Raw genomic sequence first — 19,826 nt, 5'->3', positions numbered from 1 at the left:
TGGAACAGACAATGTGCAGGGTATACCTTTCAATTCTTTGAAATAGAATCCACCTGCTTTTGACACACACACACACACACACACACACACACACACACACACACACACACACACACACACACACACACACACACACACACACACACAGGCTTTTATTGTCGAACTAAGGTTTTTTGAACACTTGGCTAACCTCTCCCCATATCAAGTGTCTGGAAGAATTCCACGTGGAAAAGTGCAACAACATGGATTAAATGAATGTGATGTTACTATAGGGCACAAACGGAAATCAAAGCAAAGAATGTGACTGGGCACTAGAGTCCTTTATCATTATCATTTTATTAAACATATCTACGGAATACGGATACAATCCTAAAAAATCTCACGTTTCGAAACATTTACAAATGAAAATAATAAATACAGTGTTTTTCATTCAATGCTCTCACCACTGCTGCATGTTTACATAGCACAAGAAGGTAACAGGGGAAAAAGGAGCATAACATATCGTCGCTGTCGGGCAGAAACCTCGCATCTCCAAGTTTCATATGTGTACGTTTTTTTTTTGTAAAGCCAAGCCCTGCTTCATCATACAAGACTGTCGCACAAAACTAGTGAAAATAGCAGATCTACAAGCACACCACGCCTGTAGATCAGCTATTTTCACGATTTAAAATCACTTTTTAAATGTGCAAAACGAACAGTTTTGGACATACAAGCTTTCCACCCGACAACGACGATATTTGTCATGAGTGGTGGCGTCCATTTTGAGTAAAATCAGTCCTTCATTGCAGTCCTTCATCATCATACCAACAGCACGGTCGTACAAGCCGAGATCTTCATCATCACCTGGATTACATTGTGGGCGTGTGTTTGTACACAGTGTTCTGCGCTCCGAATCAATGTGGACAAAATCAAAGCTCTGCAAGGAATGGATGGCGGTTCAGCTACACTTGCCATGCCGATTCCACACTGGAGTGGTCCTGTTAGGCGCCACCGTCAATGTTACTTTGTGCGTGCTGCTGCTCAGATACTGTTTGACTAAACATTACAACCAGCAAGGCGTGTGATCTAAGGCAGTGTTTCTCAAACTTTCACATTTCAAGGTCTCCCCTTAACTCTGACAGTGTACAAATGGAACCAAATGAACCCAACGGGTTCATTTGGTTCCATTTGTACACTGTCAGAGTTATAGACTTGTATGGGTTAATTTAGACCCCCATAAAGGAACCCACAGAGTCCCTGGAATCCACTTTGAGAACCACTGATCTCAGACTAAAGTGATCTAATTCTACGTTGAGACCAACAGCCTAAACCCAGTATGTTGGCGTAATATCCCAGACTGAATCACATCCATTTACGTTTGACCAACTTGTCACCAGAATGAATCTCAATCCACCCCTCGAGCTGATATAGCGGATGCTGCGACCCAAGTCACAATAGGAAAATGAATATTGAAGTAATTCCTTTTTTGAAATACGTCACATTTTAATGGCAGTGTTAACTTTACTCCAACAATATGTGAGGTCAACGTAATTGGAGACAGACGTATCTATCGATTCCTGCTATTGCTAGAGTTTACAGAGAATGGTGTCAGACAAAAACCTCCCCTGACTACAACCTTTTGCTTACAAAATATTGACATCAAAAGTCCAGTTCCAATGCCAATATGTTACAAAATGAAACAGCACAATGGCAAATAAACGTTGCTTTCTATTGAATAACAGTTAGTCGAGTTATTGATGTCATTTCGTTTAACAATCTACGGATGAACAGGTTCACACAGAGTCTGCCAATGTTTTATCATTAAAACCCATTTAGGCCTGGGATTATTGAATGCTTTAACTATTGAAAAATAGCAGATATACAAGCTCACAGCGCGGCACCGAGTGCCGCGCTGCGAGCTTGTAGATCTGCTATTTTTGAAAAAGTCGTTAAAGTGTGCAAATCTTTGAATATATGTATTTTCAAAGCGAACGTTTGTAACTCAAATTTTACTTCAGGGTGGTCCCTGGAACGAAATATTTTGAGATACGGGTCCGTGGTCAAATACGTGTCATTTTGGCATAGTAGTCTCTCAAGAACAGACTAACTGAGCTCCATTTAAGTGAAAAGGACCTTTTCTTTGACGACGGCTGGCCAGATTGCTGACATAGAAACATAGGTTTTTCAAAAAATCTTAGAAGGACTTAAAAGACACTTATAGAATCAGGTCCCCCTAGGGGTACACTTACCCCCATTTGAGAAACACTGCTCTAGAGGACATCAGGTCACATGGAAAACATAAGGGAGATGGGTACCGATGTCTCTGGTTGACATTGGCACATTTCACTCAGGTTTTTTTCATCTCACTCATGTCACTTTGTCCGCTGACCTCAGCAACAAAATAAAAATAAAACAAACAAAAATGTAAATAAAACAATTCACAGGAGGCAAGCAGTGATCACCCCATGATGTGCACTGCAATGTAGTTTCAAATGCACTACATTGCAGATGCTTGACATGCATGATCTAGGCAGATTGCCCCAGGAAATGTGCCAATGTGAAACGGAGACATCGGTACATGCATTATGCAAATAGCAGCAATAACTTAAAACACAGACAACCGTTTTTCCTCCACTGGGTATTGGTGATCAACAGCAATGGCACAGGTGGCAGTTGGTTTTTAAAAAACGATTAAAAAGGTTTTTGGAGCCCCTAACTCTAAACACTCCTGATCAGTAGGCAAAGAGCCACAAGGCCCAGAGAGAAAGACGTCTTGGTCGATCCGCTTGTGCTGGCCTGGGTGGTCACCGTCTGGGCCGGCTGAATGCCTCGGTAGACGTTGGTCATCAGCTCTGAGGTGGCGTCGCCAACGTGCACCGTGGTGCTGAAGAGGTCGATCTGCAAGACAAGACGTCGGTTCGTCAGCTAGTGGTCTCCACACGCATTTTTAGCAGTGGTGGAAAAAGTGCACACATTTTGTCCTTAATTAAAAGTATCAATACTGCACTGTAGATGTACTCCCCGTTACAAGTAAAAGTCCAGAATTCAAAATGTACTTGGGTAAAAGTATGAAAGTATTGGCATCAAAATGTACTTAAAGTACCAAAAGTAAAAGTACTAAATGTTTGAAAATAGCAGATCTACAAGCTCTCAACGCGTCGCATCGCGACGCGTTGGGAGCTTGTGGATCTGCTATTTTCAAATAGCCAACTTATGAAATAGGGCTAAAGTGGTCCATGCATGTTTTATAATATTATAATTTATATCTGCAAAGTAACTAGTAACTAAAGTTTTCAAAAATTGTAGTGGAGTAAAAGTACAATATTTGGAACCGAGATGTAGTGAAGTAGAAGTAAAAGTATTGGAAATTGGAACTACTCAAGTAAAGTACAAATAGCTCAAAAGTGTACTTAAGTACATTACTTAAGTAAATGTACTTAGTTACTTTACACCACTGCATTTTAGCCCGAGATCTCCCCGGTATCCAAAATTGTGAAAATAGCCAATCGATAAGACGATAACGTGTCGCATTATAGATCTGCTATCGCTACTTCTTAAAACTTTTCAAGATTTTAAATTGTGAAATTCTTTTGAAAAATGTTCTCTTTTTTTAAGATCTTTTGAAATAATCATTAAACAGATTTACTCGTGACCCATAAAAAATGGGCCTACGTCCTAAACAGGGACGTGCAGAGAATGAAAAGAGCCTTTCGGTGAAAATATCGAAAATAGCAGACCTCGCAGAATATCGAAAATATCGAAAATAGCAGACCTCGCAGAATATCGAAAATATCGAAAATAGCAGACCTCGCAGCGCGCCGTGTTGTGAGCTTGGAGGTCGGCTGTTTTCGGAGCTTGATACCACACTGAACTAACGATAATCAATTTCTTTCGCCATAGTAAAAACTGCATTCATGGTCTGGAGAGGGCACTTTTTACAGAGGGATAAAAGGGCAGGGGCTCAAGCCCCCTTTGATGTCTATGTGTGCACGTGCCTGGTCCCAAAGATGGGTCCTGACTCAATATTTCGGAAAAAGTGAACTACAGAACCTCCTAGCTGTAACATTATGTCATGTACGATTTCAAAACGGATGCATTCATGTGCTGTAAAATCAAACCCACCAGATCTTTGCTGACTTTGATGGGCTCCTTGAACACGGTCCAAACCACGGCCTCGTTACAAGTGGGGGTGGTCAATGAGCCGAGGTAGCGGTAGTACTTGGTGCGGTCCACTCCACTCAACAGGTCATCCAGGGAAATGCCGGCAGCGATCGTTACATTCTGGTCTGTGGACAGACAGATGCACTGACTGGTGAAGGAACTGCACGCTGATTGCTGATCCTTCATTGAATTCATTTACACGGTCAAATGTGAAGGGAAAACGATGCAAAAACAAACGCTTACCTTTCTGTGTGATGTTGGACAAGTAGCCGGTCAAGGTATTCCAGCTTGCAGGCGAAGCAGTGTCGTTACCTGTCATTTCCTGACAAAGTGAACACTGAATTAGCACGTGTCAGGTCACACTATTAAAAGATGCAATGCCATGATTTATTTCCCCCCTAAAACATGATTATCAGGTATTATGATTATAGGAGGAGGATCTTTTCCAAAAATGTGTACAGAAAGAGTTAAAATTAGGTGTTTAGGTGGCCACACCCACCAATTCATTAAGTATGCCTGGTTGGTTGTTCAGGTGGGTGGTGACCCAGCTGAAGTTAGCCACACCCACAGTGTTGGGTGAATGGTAAAAGGGGAGGGGATGATTATATGATGTCATTAAATCTGTGTTTTTGGATCGGCACTTTTGACCCACAAGGTTTCAGCCTCATGGAAGAAATCCAAAATACAAAGGGAATACATAATTGTTCATAACAACCACACCAGGGGGTCTATTGAAGTACGGTCAACCTCACAGACACATGAAAACCAGAAAAAGTACAAAACTATGGCACCGCCTCTTTAAAGGGCCAGTTCACCTCTGGGACAACCAGATCTTATTTCAAGATCAACACAATCCTGAGTTATGTTTTGTGTTCAATCTGTGTTTTGAGATATTTTAGTATTTCAGCATGAATGATGATGCATTTTGCATCATATGATGCAGCATGATGACTCACATGATGCAAAATGCATCATCATTCATGCAGAGGTAAACTGGTCCTTTAATATCTGATGTTGTTGTGAATCAATCGCCTTCCTTACCTCTATGAAGAACCCGAGAGCAGCAAGCCCCGTGGAGTCCTGGATAGCGAGCGTTGTATTCCCGTTATATGAGGCCTTGGCATTCACAATGTGCAACTAAGAGGGAGGGAAATAAAGAAATAAGCAATTAAGTACCCGGGTCAGAGTGGCTTATTTTGTTATCTTCCTAGAACAAGGACGAGTCTGATACCCTTTACATTGCGCAAGAGCAGTGGTTCTCAAAGTGGATTTCAGGGACTCTTTAGGTTCCTTTATGGGGGTCCTTAAAAGTCTGTAACTTTGACAGAGTACAGAGTACAAAAAAACATTTGTACACTGTCAAAGTTAAGGGGAGACCTTAAAATGTCTACGTTTGAGAATCACTGCGCTAGAGTACTGGGAGATGGATTGCTGAGGTGGAGCGACTGGAGAAGAACTCCTATCATCAGCTCTCAGTACTTGCTGGAAGACTTGAGCACAATGCATGCTCCTTCCCAGGTTTCCGGACAGGGAGGAGATGCACAGTATGACTACAAATGGACTCCCTCCGAACTTCTGAGGCTGCATTCACACAAAAGAGTGATATACCCTCTTTGAGGATGAGGGGGGAGGGGTGTCGTCCAATTCATTCTCTATGGAAGTCACATGGTTCCAAGCCTCTTGGCTTAAAGGGCCTACACCATGCTTTTAAAACTATATTTTTTGTATAAATATATGCTCAAAATTGAGTCTTAGACAGGTTTTAACCCTCAACAAACACTCTGACCATTCTTTTTGTTTGTTCTAGCTCTACTATAATGAGGCTCTCCAGCTGCAATACCAAAACGGCCTCTGTTTGCTCAGGGGCGCATCTAGTGGGGTTTTTCCAGAAAAAAAAGACGTTTTTTGAAAAAAAATAAGTTTTTTTGAAAAAAAAAAGTTTTTTGAAAAAAAGTTTTTTGAAAAAGTTTTGAAAAAAAAAATATATATATATTTTTTTTACTTTTTGACAGTTTTTGAAAAAAAATGTTTTGAAATTTTTTTTTTTTTTTAAATGTTTTGAAAAAATGTTTTGAAAAGAAAAGGTTTTGAAAAAAAAAATTTTTTTTTCAACTCTCAGAACAGCACTGTTCTGAGAACCCGTGGAAAGCTTTTCATCTCTGTCTTCCCAAAACCAGAGAAAGACACAATGTACAGAAATAGGACTTTGTGAGGATAGAAGGTGCCAGTGGGACCCCAAAAAAAGGTTTTAAAATAGAAAAAGTGAAAATTCATGGTGTAGGTCCTTTAAATCAAGCTTGATTTAAGCCAAGAGGCTTGGAAGAGGCATGAAACCATGTGACTTCCATAGAGAATTAATTGGACGACACCCTCCCCCCCTCATTCTCAAAGGACAAGGAGAGGGTATATGACTTTACTGTGTGTAGGCAGCCTGATGGGCTGTCTCAGAACTCTCTTGCACCTCCAGATGTCCTGACTCTTTGAACTAGTTCAGAAGCCAGTCCGAATGACGGACGGAGCATGTCTTGACCTTTAGTCACCCAAGCCGTGCTTTTCACATTATACAGAGTTGATATAACGTTTCAAAAGAGCTTCAAAAACATTCAAAGGCAATTATTTTTTAAAGACAATTAATACAAAAAAAGCATGCATTAATTTGAAGAAGTATACCTCCATGGGGTAGCGCTTGCCGTCCACGGTGTGCTCTGAGCCGGGCACTGAGGAGCCGTTGCCCCAGTGCAAGTGGAACTGCAGGCTGTGATAGGCTTCAGCAAGACCACCTCCTGAAATGCTGATCCCACTGGTGAGTGACACTTTGACTGTTGGGGGGGGGGGGGGGGGGGGGGGGGGGGGAGACAGGAAATGTATTAGTACAGTAACATTCTGTCGTTGGACAAACAACATTCACCACCCACATGCAGTATAGGCTACACTGTAGGCTATGTGTACAGATTGAAGACACCATGAGAGAGGAGCACATCCCAGATCCACCCCTAAACGTCGACTGACCCATTATGTCATTGGTTCTCAACCTGTGGGTCAGGACCCCCAGGGGGGTCCCCAAATGATTTTGGGGGGTCCCCAGATGATTAACTTAATGTGCAACAGTAAACAAACCAACATATACAGTATAAATGTATAGAGGGTATCTGCACATTTCTACATTTAAGGACCTTTAAACCCTTTTTATACCTCTAAAATAATAATAAAATCAACGATGGCCATATTGTCAAATATTAGAGGCAGAAATTGTGAAAATTGTGAAAGCAGATCCGCATGCTCACAACGCCTTAGATCGGCTATTTTCACAACAAAACCGTGTTATATAAAATGTATGGGGGGGTCCCCAGTTAAAATATGAATATTTTGGGGGTCGCGGCCTGAAAGGGTTGAGAACCATTGCATTATGTAATCCTCACATGAAAATTTTAAACACAGGAGAGTAAGCATGTGTGTTTTTTTCTTCTTCTACACCATATCTCAGGGGTAAATATTGTACTTTTTACTCCAATATAGTTATTTGACAGCTTCAGTTAATTTGCTGGTTAGATTATTAAAAAATCTAACAAAAAGAAAACTGGTCATATATAGGCCTTGGCTAAGCTAGGCCAGCAGCATGTTAAAGTCAGCCCCAGCTTTACCAGCTGCAACATTAATGATGAATATCGTCGTTGTCAAGCACACAACGCCTTCGAGCTTGTAGATCTGCTATTCTCACTACTTTTGTGCAACGCTTTTGTATGATGAAGTAGGGCTTCAATTTATGGAAAAACACTGCTCAAAATCTCAAAAGTTTGGAGCTTGACGATCTGCTACTTACGATGCTTTTGTGACGCTGTAAAGTTTCAAATGTGGAGATAAGAGGTCTCTGGCTGCCCGATAGCAACGAAAAGGTCTGTCTCTAAAGCAGCTGCTACTCACTTGTCTTGCCAGTGTTGAAGGCGGTTGTCATCGACGAGTTGCTGTCATAATTGTTAAAGGTGAAGGCTCCCAGATTGGAGTCGCCGGTGGCTGATGCCGAGACGATGTCGATGGGAGACTGCCTGGAACCGTTACAGTAACTCGGAGCGATGGTCGGCCAAGTCGTATCGTCTGGAAGAGCACAAACGCAAGAGTTTCAATTAGTCAAGCCGCAATGGCGGGCGTTCATTGTATTTACCACTTAAACCCCATATGGTTGCGCAGAGTGCCTCAGGGCTCTATACTAGTGTATTTCCTGTTCTCTGTCTAACCCTTGTGGAGAAAGCTTTCACTGAAAATAAGCTTACAACGCCCAAGCTCACAACGCACCATCTGCTATTTTCAGGAAAGCCTTCCCCATGCACAATAGCGATGCTGGGGTTTAAGTGGCCAAAAGCTATCAGGATTAGTGGTTCTCAAAGCATGGTCTGACTGGGGACCCCCAGGGGTCCTTCCTTGGGTGGGCTCCTGGGGGTCCCCAATAAAATGAACACAAAAACAAAACACTATACACTATCAAAATCAGTTTAACCAATTTAACCCAAAGTTTATAGGCCTACAGTATATCAGCTATTTCAATAAATGCTCAAAATGCATCACAATGCAACACCTTGTGAGCTTATTAATTAATTAATTTATTTATTTGTTTATTTATTTGTTTATTTATTTATTTATGAAACTTTGAATGTTTTTGAAAGCTTTTCATATGAAAATATTGTATGTTTTTTGTTGTTTTTCAGAATAGGTAGGCCTAATTATAATGCAGAAATAATATTGGCATAAACGTTTCTGGCAATAATTGACGGCTGTGTAGCCTATATAGGCTAAGCCTATAATCTCCGCAGAAAAAAAATTAATTTGGACGAAAATGTCCATCACAAGCCGCCGTTTGGGAACCACTGTGCGTAGGCCTAGGCCTATACGCAGCAGGGGTATTTCAATGACATTTTACATGCGTAATGTAGTACTTACTGCAACTTGAAAGATGGTAGCACCAATCTGCGGGGAGAAAACAACAAGTATTCGTTATAAATAGCCGTGCGCGGCCATGCAAGAGTAAAACTAAATGATCAGGCTATACTATCTAAAATAATAATAATTTTATAAATGACTTAAACATAAAAGCAAACACTTACTGATTGAGGTCGAAGCCTTCGTCCCTTTGCCGGCAACAGCCCAGCTGGGCACGAGAGCGCAAGCAACGAACACAATAAGAAGGCTCTTCATCTGAAAAGGAACGGCCAGAAGGCGGTGAGCAGTGGCGTCAGTTCAGAAAAAGCTAAGGTATGGCAACATGACTGGTGTCTTGCACGCGCGCGCAGTCATGTTGCCAAAACTTGCCATACCTTGCCATAGCAACAGGTATGATGAATTTATTTTAAGAAGTACATTTTATTTTTGCCCCCTGTAGCCAAGGTATGGCAGCTGCCATGCCTTGCCATACCCAATTGACACCTCTGGCGGTGAGTGACGGCAATTAATTCACAAACATTCAAGTCAAAAGAACAACTGTTCAATTATCAAAGACTGCAGTAAAGTGATTCAATAGGTGTAAAGTAATAGTAGGCTAACTGTACTTACATGTTTTTGGTATTTGTAGGCTACTTATTTGAGTCATTTACTTTAAAAGGAGTAGTTCACCACCAAAATGACTTTTTTTCCTATTGATTACACACCACATGGAGACTTGAGTTCAATAATATTTTTTTGTTTTTGTCCCATTCCTAAGCCAATAATTTGATTATAAGAAATGTCCCCCCATTAATTCCGGATGGAGACCCAAATGCATGTGGGTCTCCATCCGGAATCAATGGGCCTACAAAGAGTTTCCTCAAATTATTGGCTTCGGAATGTGACAAAAACTAAAACATATTATTGAACTCAAGTCTCATGGGGTGAGTAATCAATTGAAAAAAAGGCACTTTGGAGGTGAACTACTCCTTTAACTTCTACTCCTCTACTTCTCAGAGACAACTAAATTGTACTTTTAATCCACTACATTTATTTGAAAACTTTAGGCGACTAGGCTACTTTGCAGATTTTGGATATTTTTTTTACAAATACATAACCACTTCAGCCCTATACATTTCACCCATTTGTAAATAGTAGATCTACAAGCTCACAATATGTCATTATGCAAGGCATTGTGGGCTCGTAGATCTGCTATTTTCAAAAGATTTGTATATACATTTGAAAACTTGAAATGGGACATTCTGCATATACGCTACTTTTACTTTTGGTAACCTATACTTAAGTAGCCTACTTTTGATTCCCATACTTTTACTCAATTACATTTTACAGTATTGGAAAATAGAGCATTTTCTAAATTGCAGTATTGATACTTTTACTTGAGTAAAACAATTTAGTATTCTTTTTTTTTTGCTATTAAACTAAGTGCACTTTCCTTAATTGCAAAAGGCACACAGCATGCTTCCCCAATTAAGTTCTCTATTGACCATAAAGCTTTAAAATCCAACACATTTGTGCATGCACTCACCATTTTTGACCAAATTGTGTCAAATATGTACAGCTATGGTGCAGTTATGTACAACTAAGTACAACTATATCTACTGTACTGCATAGTACTGTGTTCTATCCGTCTGTCTTTCAATGTTATATGAGAAACTTCAATGGTTTCCTATGGAAATAAACTTAGCCTTTTCTAGGATCTCCTTTTAGTAGACCTTGTGCCAGTGAACTGTACCGTCATGAAACTGTACCTTTTCCTATGCAAACTTCTAATAAAGTCTTCAATCAATCAATCAATAGCCTATTAGTCTAAAATAGCATGTTAACTTTAGCACGTTACATTACATTTCATGGGAAAAACGCCAATGAGAAGAAAAAACATCTCTTACCTTCACAGAACAGCTGTTGTCACCTTAAGTTCTCTCTGGGGAAGCATCAGCTCCTCTCTCTTTTATTGGGCTCAGCAGATAGCTTGAGCACGCCTCTTACCTTTCACCACCTTACCTTTTCAAAGTAGCCAATGCTTCAGGTAAAAAAAAAAGGAGGAGGGGGGGAGATAAGCAAACAAGTTTTTCATGTATAGGCTACTATTGGTTTCAGGGAGGGGGATGGGATTCCCCATGAAGCGGGGGACTGTTCCCCAAGAAACTTGTTTAACAGAGTAGGTGTATTTTCCTGTGTTTCTGTTGAATTTTGTGTGTTTGATACTTTTGTCAGGCTTGCTTTGTTGGCATTGGAAAATTATGTGTGCAATTTCAGCCATTAAAACGCAAAAAAGTAGGCGTACAGAAATTGATTTGATAACTGAAGCAATGTAAGACCCACCTTTAACACTATATTATTAAAGGTGGGTCTTATTGTGCATTGCTTCAAGTGAATATCTCAGTTAGATTTTGCATGCACTGCACAAAATCAAGTCCGAATGGGAATCAGACCTGGGAATCACCCTCTCACAGTGATGGAAAAAGTATCTATTTTTTTTACTTAAACGTAAAAGTGTCACTACTGCAATGTAGAAATACCTTGTTATAATATAAGTCCGGAATGAAATAATTACTTGAGTAAAGGTACTCTTTATGCAGAATGTCCCATTTAACAAGTTTTCAAATGATATAAAATGTATTAAAATATTTTGAAAGGAGCAGATCTACAAGCTCACAATGTGTCGCAACGCATTGTGAGCTTGTAGATCAGCTATATTCAAATGGCCGAAAGAAGAAGGGGTTACTTTAGCCTATGTTATGTATAAAAAATTATCAAAATCTACATTTCAAATAAATAATGGAGTAAATGTGCAATATTTGTCTGAGTTGTGGGCTAGTGGAGTAGAAGTAAAAGTACAGGAAATTGGAAATACTCCAGTACAGTGGCGTCAGTTAAGAAAAAGCTAAGGTATGGCAACATGACTGGTGTCTTGCACGCGCGCCTTCGCACGCGTGCAAGACACCAGTCATGTTGCCATACCTTAGCAACAGGCATGATACATTTATTTTAAGAAGAAGTACATATAATATATAATTATACCTAAAATATAATTCTAATACCTTGTTCAAATGACCATTTTGTTAAATGTTGCATTTGTATTTTACTGTAATTTACCAACATAATAACCCGCACAGATAGACAAAGAGACATTCATGGATTCATATTTAGAACTAACTTTTATCTTCCCCCCTGGACCCAGGGTATGGCAGCTGCTCCAGTAAAGTAAAAATCACACCCGTGTGAACTGAGCGGTGGTTCTCCCCCCCCCCCCCCCCCCCCCCCCCCCGCGTGTGTGTGTGTGTGTGTGTGTGTGTGTGTGTGTGTGTGTGTGTGGCCTGGACAACAGCGCCCCTCCCTTAACATGTGTGGTCAGAAAAGGTACTACACAGGCTTGAGGCTACATACAGACCCACCCACCCACATACAAACAAACTAACTAACAAACAAACATACCTACACACACGGCCACGCTATGGAGACGGTGTGACCACCGCTCAAAAAGACCTCAAAAGTGTACTTAAAGGAGTAGTTCACCCCCAAAATGACTTTTTTTCTATTGATTACTCCATGCCACAGAGATTTTTTAATGTTTTTATTTGTCGCATTCCTAAGACAAAAATGTGATTATAGTGAATTTACCCACATTGATTCTGGAAGGGGACCCAAATGCATGGCCCTGGATGGGGACCCAAATGCATGGCCCTGGATGGGGACCCAAATGCATGGCCCTGGATGGGGACCCAAATGCATGGCACTGGTTGGGGAAACCATCAGGCTAAGTTTACGATAATCAATTTTTTGTCTTGCGACAAATGCAACAAAATACAACAAAATATTATTGGTGTGACTAATCAACGGGAAAAAAAGTAATTTTGGGGGTGAACTACTCCTTTAAGTACAGTAGGCTACTTGAGTAAATGCTCACTTTTAATCACTTTTAATCTTTTTCCTTTTTATTTAATTCTTGCCCCAGCAGCTGCAGCACACGGTCGGACGTTTCGGCCCTACCGGGCCTTCCTCACCGTGTATCATACATGCTGATGATAGATTAAAAGTGAGTGCTGGCATCTTTTCTAAAGTACATTAGTTCCCTGAGCCGTGCACCCAAGACCAGTATTGGAACTTTGTTGTTTGTTGACAAGCGCTCCTCTCTCCCTCCTCTGAAGTTACTTTAGTTACTTTACACCATTGCCCTTTCAGGCCAATATTTGGCAGAGGCACTCAGAGAGTCAGAGCCATCAAATCCTCATCTTCCTGCAGGTGCAACAAGAGTCAAGACTCTCCTTAATCCAAAGTCATACTTCATTCATTACAGCAAAGCTATAGCTTGAAATTGTCCCCAGAACGAACACAACTTTACAAGTGTCACCGCCAGTCACCGGGGACATTGTTTGCCCCACATGTTTTGGTCTCGTTGGACACGTCCCAGGCTCTCACGTTTCTGTCATGAGAACACTATTTCGCTACAATCTCTCTGGGTATTACACATCAATGTAACCCCATCTGCCCAGATAGCCATCTTTCGGAACCCCTGGCGTGCCGTATACCATTACCAGGTCCATTAAGCATCGAAGCCAGTCAGGGTGATCTCATTCTGCTGTCGACGTTGGAAAATGTATAGCAAAGCCACCGCCCACCTCATCTTGGCTACAGCATACTTTCCCTCATATGGAGGCATTGGGTGTGGCTGTCCGACAAGCTGGGGCACTCTAGGGCAGTGGTTCTCAACCTTTTCAGGCCGCGAACCCCAAAAGAATATATTTTAACTGGGGACCCCCCCACCCTGACGAGCACTAAGAGTTGAGGCATTACATTTTGTATAACACGGTTCTATTGTGAAAATAGCAGATCTACATGCTCACAACGACTCGCAATACGGTTCTATTGTGAAAATAGCAGATCTACATGCTCACAACGCCTCGCAACTAAATCTGCTATTTTCACAATTTCTGCCTCTAAAATTTGACAATTTGACCAATGTTTAATATCATTTCGATTTTTTTTGGCATAAATCAGGGCTATTGAACACCCTTTACATCTGAGTGTTGGTTAAAATAATATTGAACCAATGGAAAGTAGTAAAACGTGCTTGGGACAAAACCTCCTAACTCCACACTTTCTGCCAAACCAGCTAACTCCACCCGATTGGCCCTCTCTTTTTTTCATAAATATGTGCTATTGAACACCCTTTACATCTGTGTGTTGGTTAAAATAATATTGAACCAATGAAAAGTAGTACAAAGCCCTTCGGTCAAAACCTCCTAACTGCACTTGAGCTCATTTTCCCGAAAATGGACATTTTGGAGGTTTCGGCCTGACAGCAGAGATATATTTATTGAAGCAACACACAACAATGTTATGGGGTTATTATTAGGCCAAATCAAATTCGTATTCGTACTTTGCCTTTTTTTTACTCGTAAACATTTTTACCAAAAAAACTATACGTAAACAAATTAATTGGAAAAAAATATCCGTAAAAAAAAAAAAAGTATGAATGTTTTTGGGGAAGCTACAGTGATTATAATGCCAAAACAAAAAAACAAGACAAAATACGAATATTTTCTTACTGATTTACGAGTGGTTTTGTTGGTTACTTCATCACGAATGCTTTCGTCATCTCACGCACACGAATCTGTACCACGCGCACACGAATGCATGCCTGGAATCAAACGGCCAATAATCACGTGATCAGCAGAGAGCCAATGGAGTGCGGCCTTTCCCACTAGCCAATCATAATTCTCCATTCTTGGCAGCGGTTGCCATGTCTGGTAAAAGTGAGTAATCTCTGCTTTCTGTTGTTTGTTCCTCACATAATATGCCCTATATAAAACCTATATCCACACGATATTTGTTTTTAAACTATTGACTAATCAATCATTTTTATACATTAAATAAAATAGAAATGCATATATTATTAATACACACGATAAAAGCCACTTACAGATGCTGCAAATCAAAACTAGACAATTAACCTTACCTCCGGCCCTGACCTTTTTACTGTAAATACAATATTTATTGTTTCTTATTTTTTTCTTATGATTGATGATACAATGTGCACAATATATTTTATTATTCTGTCATTTAATGTTGTAGGAATTGATAGATAGGCTACCCCAGTGTAAACACCCCAACATCTTTTTTATTTCTCTTTTTAGTTGACCTTGTATCACTGAACTGTAGCTGTCTTGTACTTTTCTTTTTAATACTTTTAGTATAGTATACAAGCAGAAGGGGGGAAGGGGGAAGGGGCGGGCGCGCAGAGGCGTTTTGTGTACTTCCGGTTCGTCCACAGACAGTGTTGTGTTGTTGTCGTCTTCGTTAGATAAAAATGCTTTCTTTTCACTTTTTTCTACTTTTATCACTTGTCAAAATACGTTTTATTTGGATGCTTCATCTTTTTACCGTTCATTTTTTTTGTTAGTGTTGTCATCGGTTTTTATTTATAAAAGGGAAACGTATGTAACTATGCTACAGTCTTCACAGCAGAGCCGACAGACAGAGAAAGGTAAGATAACGTCGCTATTATTATCATAAAATACAGCAATCTATCTATTAAAACGTTTGTTAAATGTGCTTAGCAGTAGTGTCTTTTAGGGTTTAGTCCGGGGTCTTTATTTGATGTAAAGAAAGTTTAATATTAACGCTAGCCTCATTAGCATCTTAGCTCCGTCTATAATAGGCTACTACATCATTACGGGTCCATAAAGGGTCCATTTGGTTCCATCTGGACACAAACGTACCATTACATTAAGCTGCCAGCACAACAACTTCTATAGAGTGTCAATGGAACCAAATGGACCCTTAACGGGTCCATAAAGGGTCCATTTGGTTCCATCTGGACAAAAACGTACCATTACGTGTGGTAAAAGTACTCAAATGTTTTTACTTTAAGTACAAATATCAATAATGTAATGTAGAAATACTCTTTTACAAGTAAAAGTCTGGAATTCAAAATGTACTTGATAAAATGGCTAAAGTGTTGGCATCAAAATGTACTTAAAGTGCCAAAAGTAAAAGTACTCTATGCAGAATGTCCCATTTCAAATATTTTGAAAATGGCAGATCTACATGCTCACAATGAGTCGCACTGTGAGCTTGCATTGGAGTAAAAGTACTCCAAAGGCACTCAGCTTGTTGTGTATTAAAGTACAATAATTTTGATCTGTGATATAGAGGAGTACAAGTATTGGAAATTGGAAATAATTCAGCTTGTAGTGGAGTAAAAGTAAAATATTTGGATCTGAGATATAGTGGATTAAAAGTATTGGAAATTGATAATACTCTAGTCAAGTACAAATACCTCAATATTGTACTCAAGTACAGTACTTAAGAAAATGTACTTAATTTCTTTACACCATTGTGTTACCCTTGATTTTAACCCTGTATTCTCCTTTTATTTTCAGTATAACATTTCAGGATGATGTATTCTATGGAGGAGCTGTGTGCTTTGGTTAGCGTCAAGTATGTCAGGGGCAGACATGACGAGGCAGAGACTGTACTAGAGAGCAGTGAAAGCAGCGAAGAAGGTTTGTGGGATAAAAAAAAATAGAAAGAAAAATAGGAATAAGTCAGCTCAGTTTAATGATGTGTGTAGTGATTCTGGCTGTGGTGCAACTTGTGTGATTAATTTGGAAATCAAAGTGTTTTAATCATGAATTACAATAATTAGCTGCTGTATTCAGTGTTCTAATGATAATCTGTATCTTTCCAAGATGCACTTGATTGTGACCAAGTTGATGCTGCCAGTGCTGGGTCAGCTGTTTTGATTCAATCTGGGAGTGAAGGTATGTGGTGTGGTGTGTTATGAATTATAGTGCATAGAAACACATATGTGTGGTTTTGTATTGTACCTGCTGTCCTAGTTACAAATCCCTAAACATGCACTAAGTACCCATTTTGAATTGTTGCTGTACTAGTTTCAAACATAGTATTATTACCTTAACACAAATTGTTAATCAGTATCTGCTGTAGTATCACAATCTTAAAAAGTAGCCATTTCATTAATTTGTGTGACCTTTTTCCCCTTTCAGCAGGAGAAGCAGCAGGAGAAGCAGTTGTGGAGGACTCATCAATTGAGGAGATTGAAGGTTTGTCTTTGTCGCACGCACACACACCCACTGAGAGAGAAGTAAGGTTTGTGGTAAAACAGATTAAGGGCAAAGGATGCAACATCTTGGCAATGTAATTTCTACTTTGCATTCACTGTACATTGTGTTCCTCTTATGTTTTTACCAGAGGGTTTGATTCATCATGGAACCTTAAATTAGAGTTGGATAATCCTGGTGCTGCTGAATCTGGATATGAAGGTAATATTAATAGCTGTATAGAGTCTTTCATACAAAAACATGACGCACACATGTGACACTTTGCATTATTGTCAATGCTGCATGTTTTCTATTTGACATTCAGTCTCTTCTCTTTTTCTGCAGCAGAAGTTGTTGCGCCTCACTCAAATGAGGGAGGCGAAGAAGGAATTGAGGATGACTACTTAAGTGGGGAAGAAGAAGGTTGGTGTAAAACTAACAAGTGCCAGGGAACCGAGGCTATTGGCCAGAGCAAAGCCTGACACTGAATTGCAGGTGTGTTAACATTGCATTCATTTTGTTTCTTTCTTTCCCAGATCCACTCGACCACTAACCCTAACATCTAAACGTGACCAACATGGTGATTCTTCTGGTGCTGCTGAATCTGGATATGAAGGTATTATTATTAATAATCACTGTAATAAACACAAATAGTGACTGCTGAATGTTGCATTTTCATTTTTTTCCTTCAGAATCATACTGTACATGACCAGAAAGCGCCTCACACTTAATGTGAGAACATCTCATATTTCTTTTCTGTTCTTTAGGTGCAGACAGAGTTGAGCCGGACTCAAATGTGGAGGATGAAGATTCTGAAGGAGTTGAGGATGACGACACAAGTGGGGACGAAGAAGGTTTGTGTACAACCAGGCTTAAGTCAGCCAGAGCAAAGAATGCAAAGTCCTAGCAACACTGAATTATGTCAACGTGTGCATTCTGTTTGTTCCTCTTTCTTTCCCAGATCCGCTTGATCGAAACTGGACACCTGAACGTGACCAACATGGTGATTCTCCTGGTGAATCGGAATCTGGAAATGAAGGTGTTGTCATTATTAATATGGACACGTGTGTAATGTAGTATCTTGCATGGTGCATGTTTGCTATTTAACTCTTTTCTTTCAACTACACATCCATACAGTACACATGTACATACCCACACAGATGTGCACGCAAGGGGCTGCACAGATACACACAGAGAGACTCGCACACTAATGGTCTGAATGACAAATTTTCTCTCTTTTTGTGACACAATATAGGACTTGAGGTGGAAGAAGACTCCTCAGGTGTTGATGCTGGTCTCTGTAGGAAGAGGAGAAATCCAGAGGGCTGGAAGAACAACATCCAGAAGAGGCGTAGAATGATAGGCCAGTCATATCTGGCCTAGGAAGAATAGAGAGTCAGTGTTAAAGGAGGGAAGAAAAATGGGTGTGTCATGTCAGTCTGCAGCCGGCCACAGGTCCAGTAAACTGCACTGCAGAGAAGTGGAAGAGTCGAAGCGAGAAGAGATCTTCAAGTACTTCTGGGAGAAATTAGACTGAGAGAGGAGAGGAAGATTTATGTTGCATCATTGGTAGAGGTGAGCAGTGTAAAGCGACGGAGGACAGGAGCAGAGAAATCCAGGAGGTCGGCATCCATTTTCTGTCACCTTGTCGTAGATGGCAGGAGACTCGGAGTGTGCCAACGCATGTTCCTGTCAACCCTAGGCTTGAAGCAGTGGTCTTTTTTGAAGTGGGTAGGAAGAAGAGGGAAAAGCCCTACTGAGGAAGATAAGCAGAAGCGGGTGAGGGTAAGGAAAGAGGAGTCTGACTTCTTGAAGACCTTCCTTCTGGACCTTCCAAAAGTTCCCTCGCACTACTGCCGGTCCTCGTCCTCTAAGATGTTAGCCTGCTTCCAGACCAGAGACCCCGCCCACTCTCAGAGTGGACTCTTTCTCTGGTCTGGAGCTGAGTACAGGAATCACTTTTTATTTTCGGCTGCTCCAATGAGCGCGGGGGGTGGGGGGTGGGTCTAACGAATATCCAATCCGCGCAGCAGTTGAAACGATTCAAACGAAGTTCACACACAGGCAGGCTGAGGAAGGCACACACACACACACGCACACGCTGAGTTCACCAAGCTGTTTATGTTGATTACATGTTTCTGGTCGCAGTTCTGTCACTGGCACAGACAGAGACACACACACAATCACACACACACAGTCCGCGACCGTGCGTCGCGTCCACCGTGCGTGTCGATCACTCGCGCGCGCTCGCAAAAAAGTCCCTCCCTGTAAATCGCTTAGAATAGAGCACAGTTTCAGACTAAAGCGTGAGCTGAGTCTGAGATCAGGCTACTAAGATGTACCTGGAGCCTGTGTTCAAGTCCATCAATCACCTCCATGCAGAGTATATCCGTTCCAGTGCAGACCATGGCATCCAGGCGCTGTCAAGGCAAGTGTTCACCAGAATGTTTAATGTTTGAATTACTCTCTTTTTCACCCGAAGAAAGACCGGTGTGATACCTGCTGTGCGTTCAAGGCTGGGAACATTGAGGCTGCCACATGGAAGGAGCACTGCAACAAAAAGGACACTGCACAAGCCATGAAGCAGAAGGACAAAGACGAGGCAGGTGAGAAGACCTTGGTGACATGCATGGATCTTCAGGGGCTCCTGCTCTGCTCCAAGCTACAGGCCTCATCCCTCTATTTCAA

At 40.8% G+C, this 19,826-nt stretch overlaps 2 protein-coding genes across 2 annotated transcripts; one reads left to right on the top strand and one right to left on the bottom strand.

The window, feature by feature from the left end:
• Window positions 1-2,697: 2,697 nt before the first annotated feature.
• On the bottom strand, window positions 2,698-13,732 carry LOC308303172 (carbonic anhydrase 4-like; the record flags this gene model as incomplete). The annotated part of the gene is made up of 9 exons (XM_080747496.1): window positions 2,698-2,877; window positions 4,102-4,265; window positions 4,384-4,462; window positions 5,182-5,277; window positions 6,811-6,959; window positions 8,062-8,232; window positions 9,073-9,099; window positions 9,237-9,280; window positions 13,692-13,732. The coding sequence occupies 9 exons, from the start codon at window positions 13,730-13,732 to the stop codon at window positions 2,698-2,700; spliced, it is 951 nt and encodes a 316-aa protein (XP_080603622.1).
• A 2,428-nt stretch (window positions 13,733-16,160) lies between these two features.
• Window positions 16,161-19,119, top strand: LOC308302700 (uncharacterized protein). Its single transcript, XM_080746991.1, has 9 exons — window positions 16,161-16,580; window positions 16,767-16,838; window positions 17,085-17,141; window positions 17,290-17,360; window positions 17,484-17,561; window positions 17,675-17,754; window positions 17,906-17,992; window positions 18,100-18,177; window positions 18,394-19,119. The coding sequence occupies exons 6-9, from the start codon at window positions 17,716-17,718 to the stop codon at window positions 18,496-18,498; spliced, it is 309 nt and encodes a 102-aa protein (XP_080603117.1). The 5' UTR covers window positions 16,161-16,580; window positions 16,767-16,838; window positions 17,085-17,141; window positions 17,290-17,360; window positions 17,484-17,561; window positions 17,675-17,715; the 3' UTR covers window positions 18,499-19,119.
• Window positions 19,120-19,826: the final 707 nt, after the last annotated feature.

This window comes from Nannobrachium achirus, assembly GCF_963921795.1.
Source record: "Nannobrachium achirus genome assembly, chromosome: 18".
Lineage (NCBI taxonomy): Eukaryota > Metazoa > Chordata > Actinopteri > Myctophiformes > Myctophidae > Nannobrachium > Nannobrachium achirus.
The sequence above is the reverse complement of the archived record's forward strand: the minus strand, read 5'-3'. Positions and strand labels throughout refer to the sequence as shown.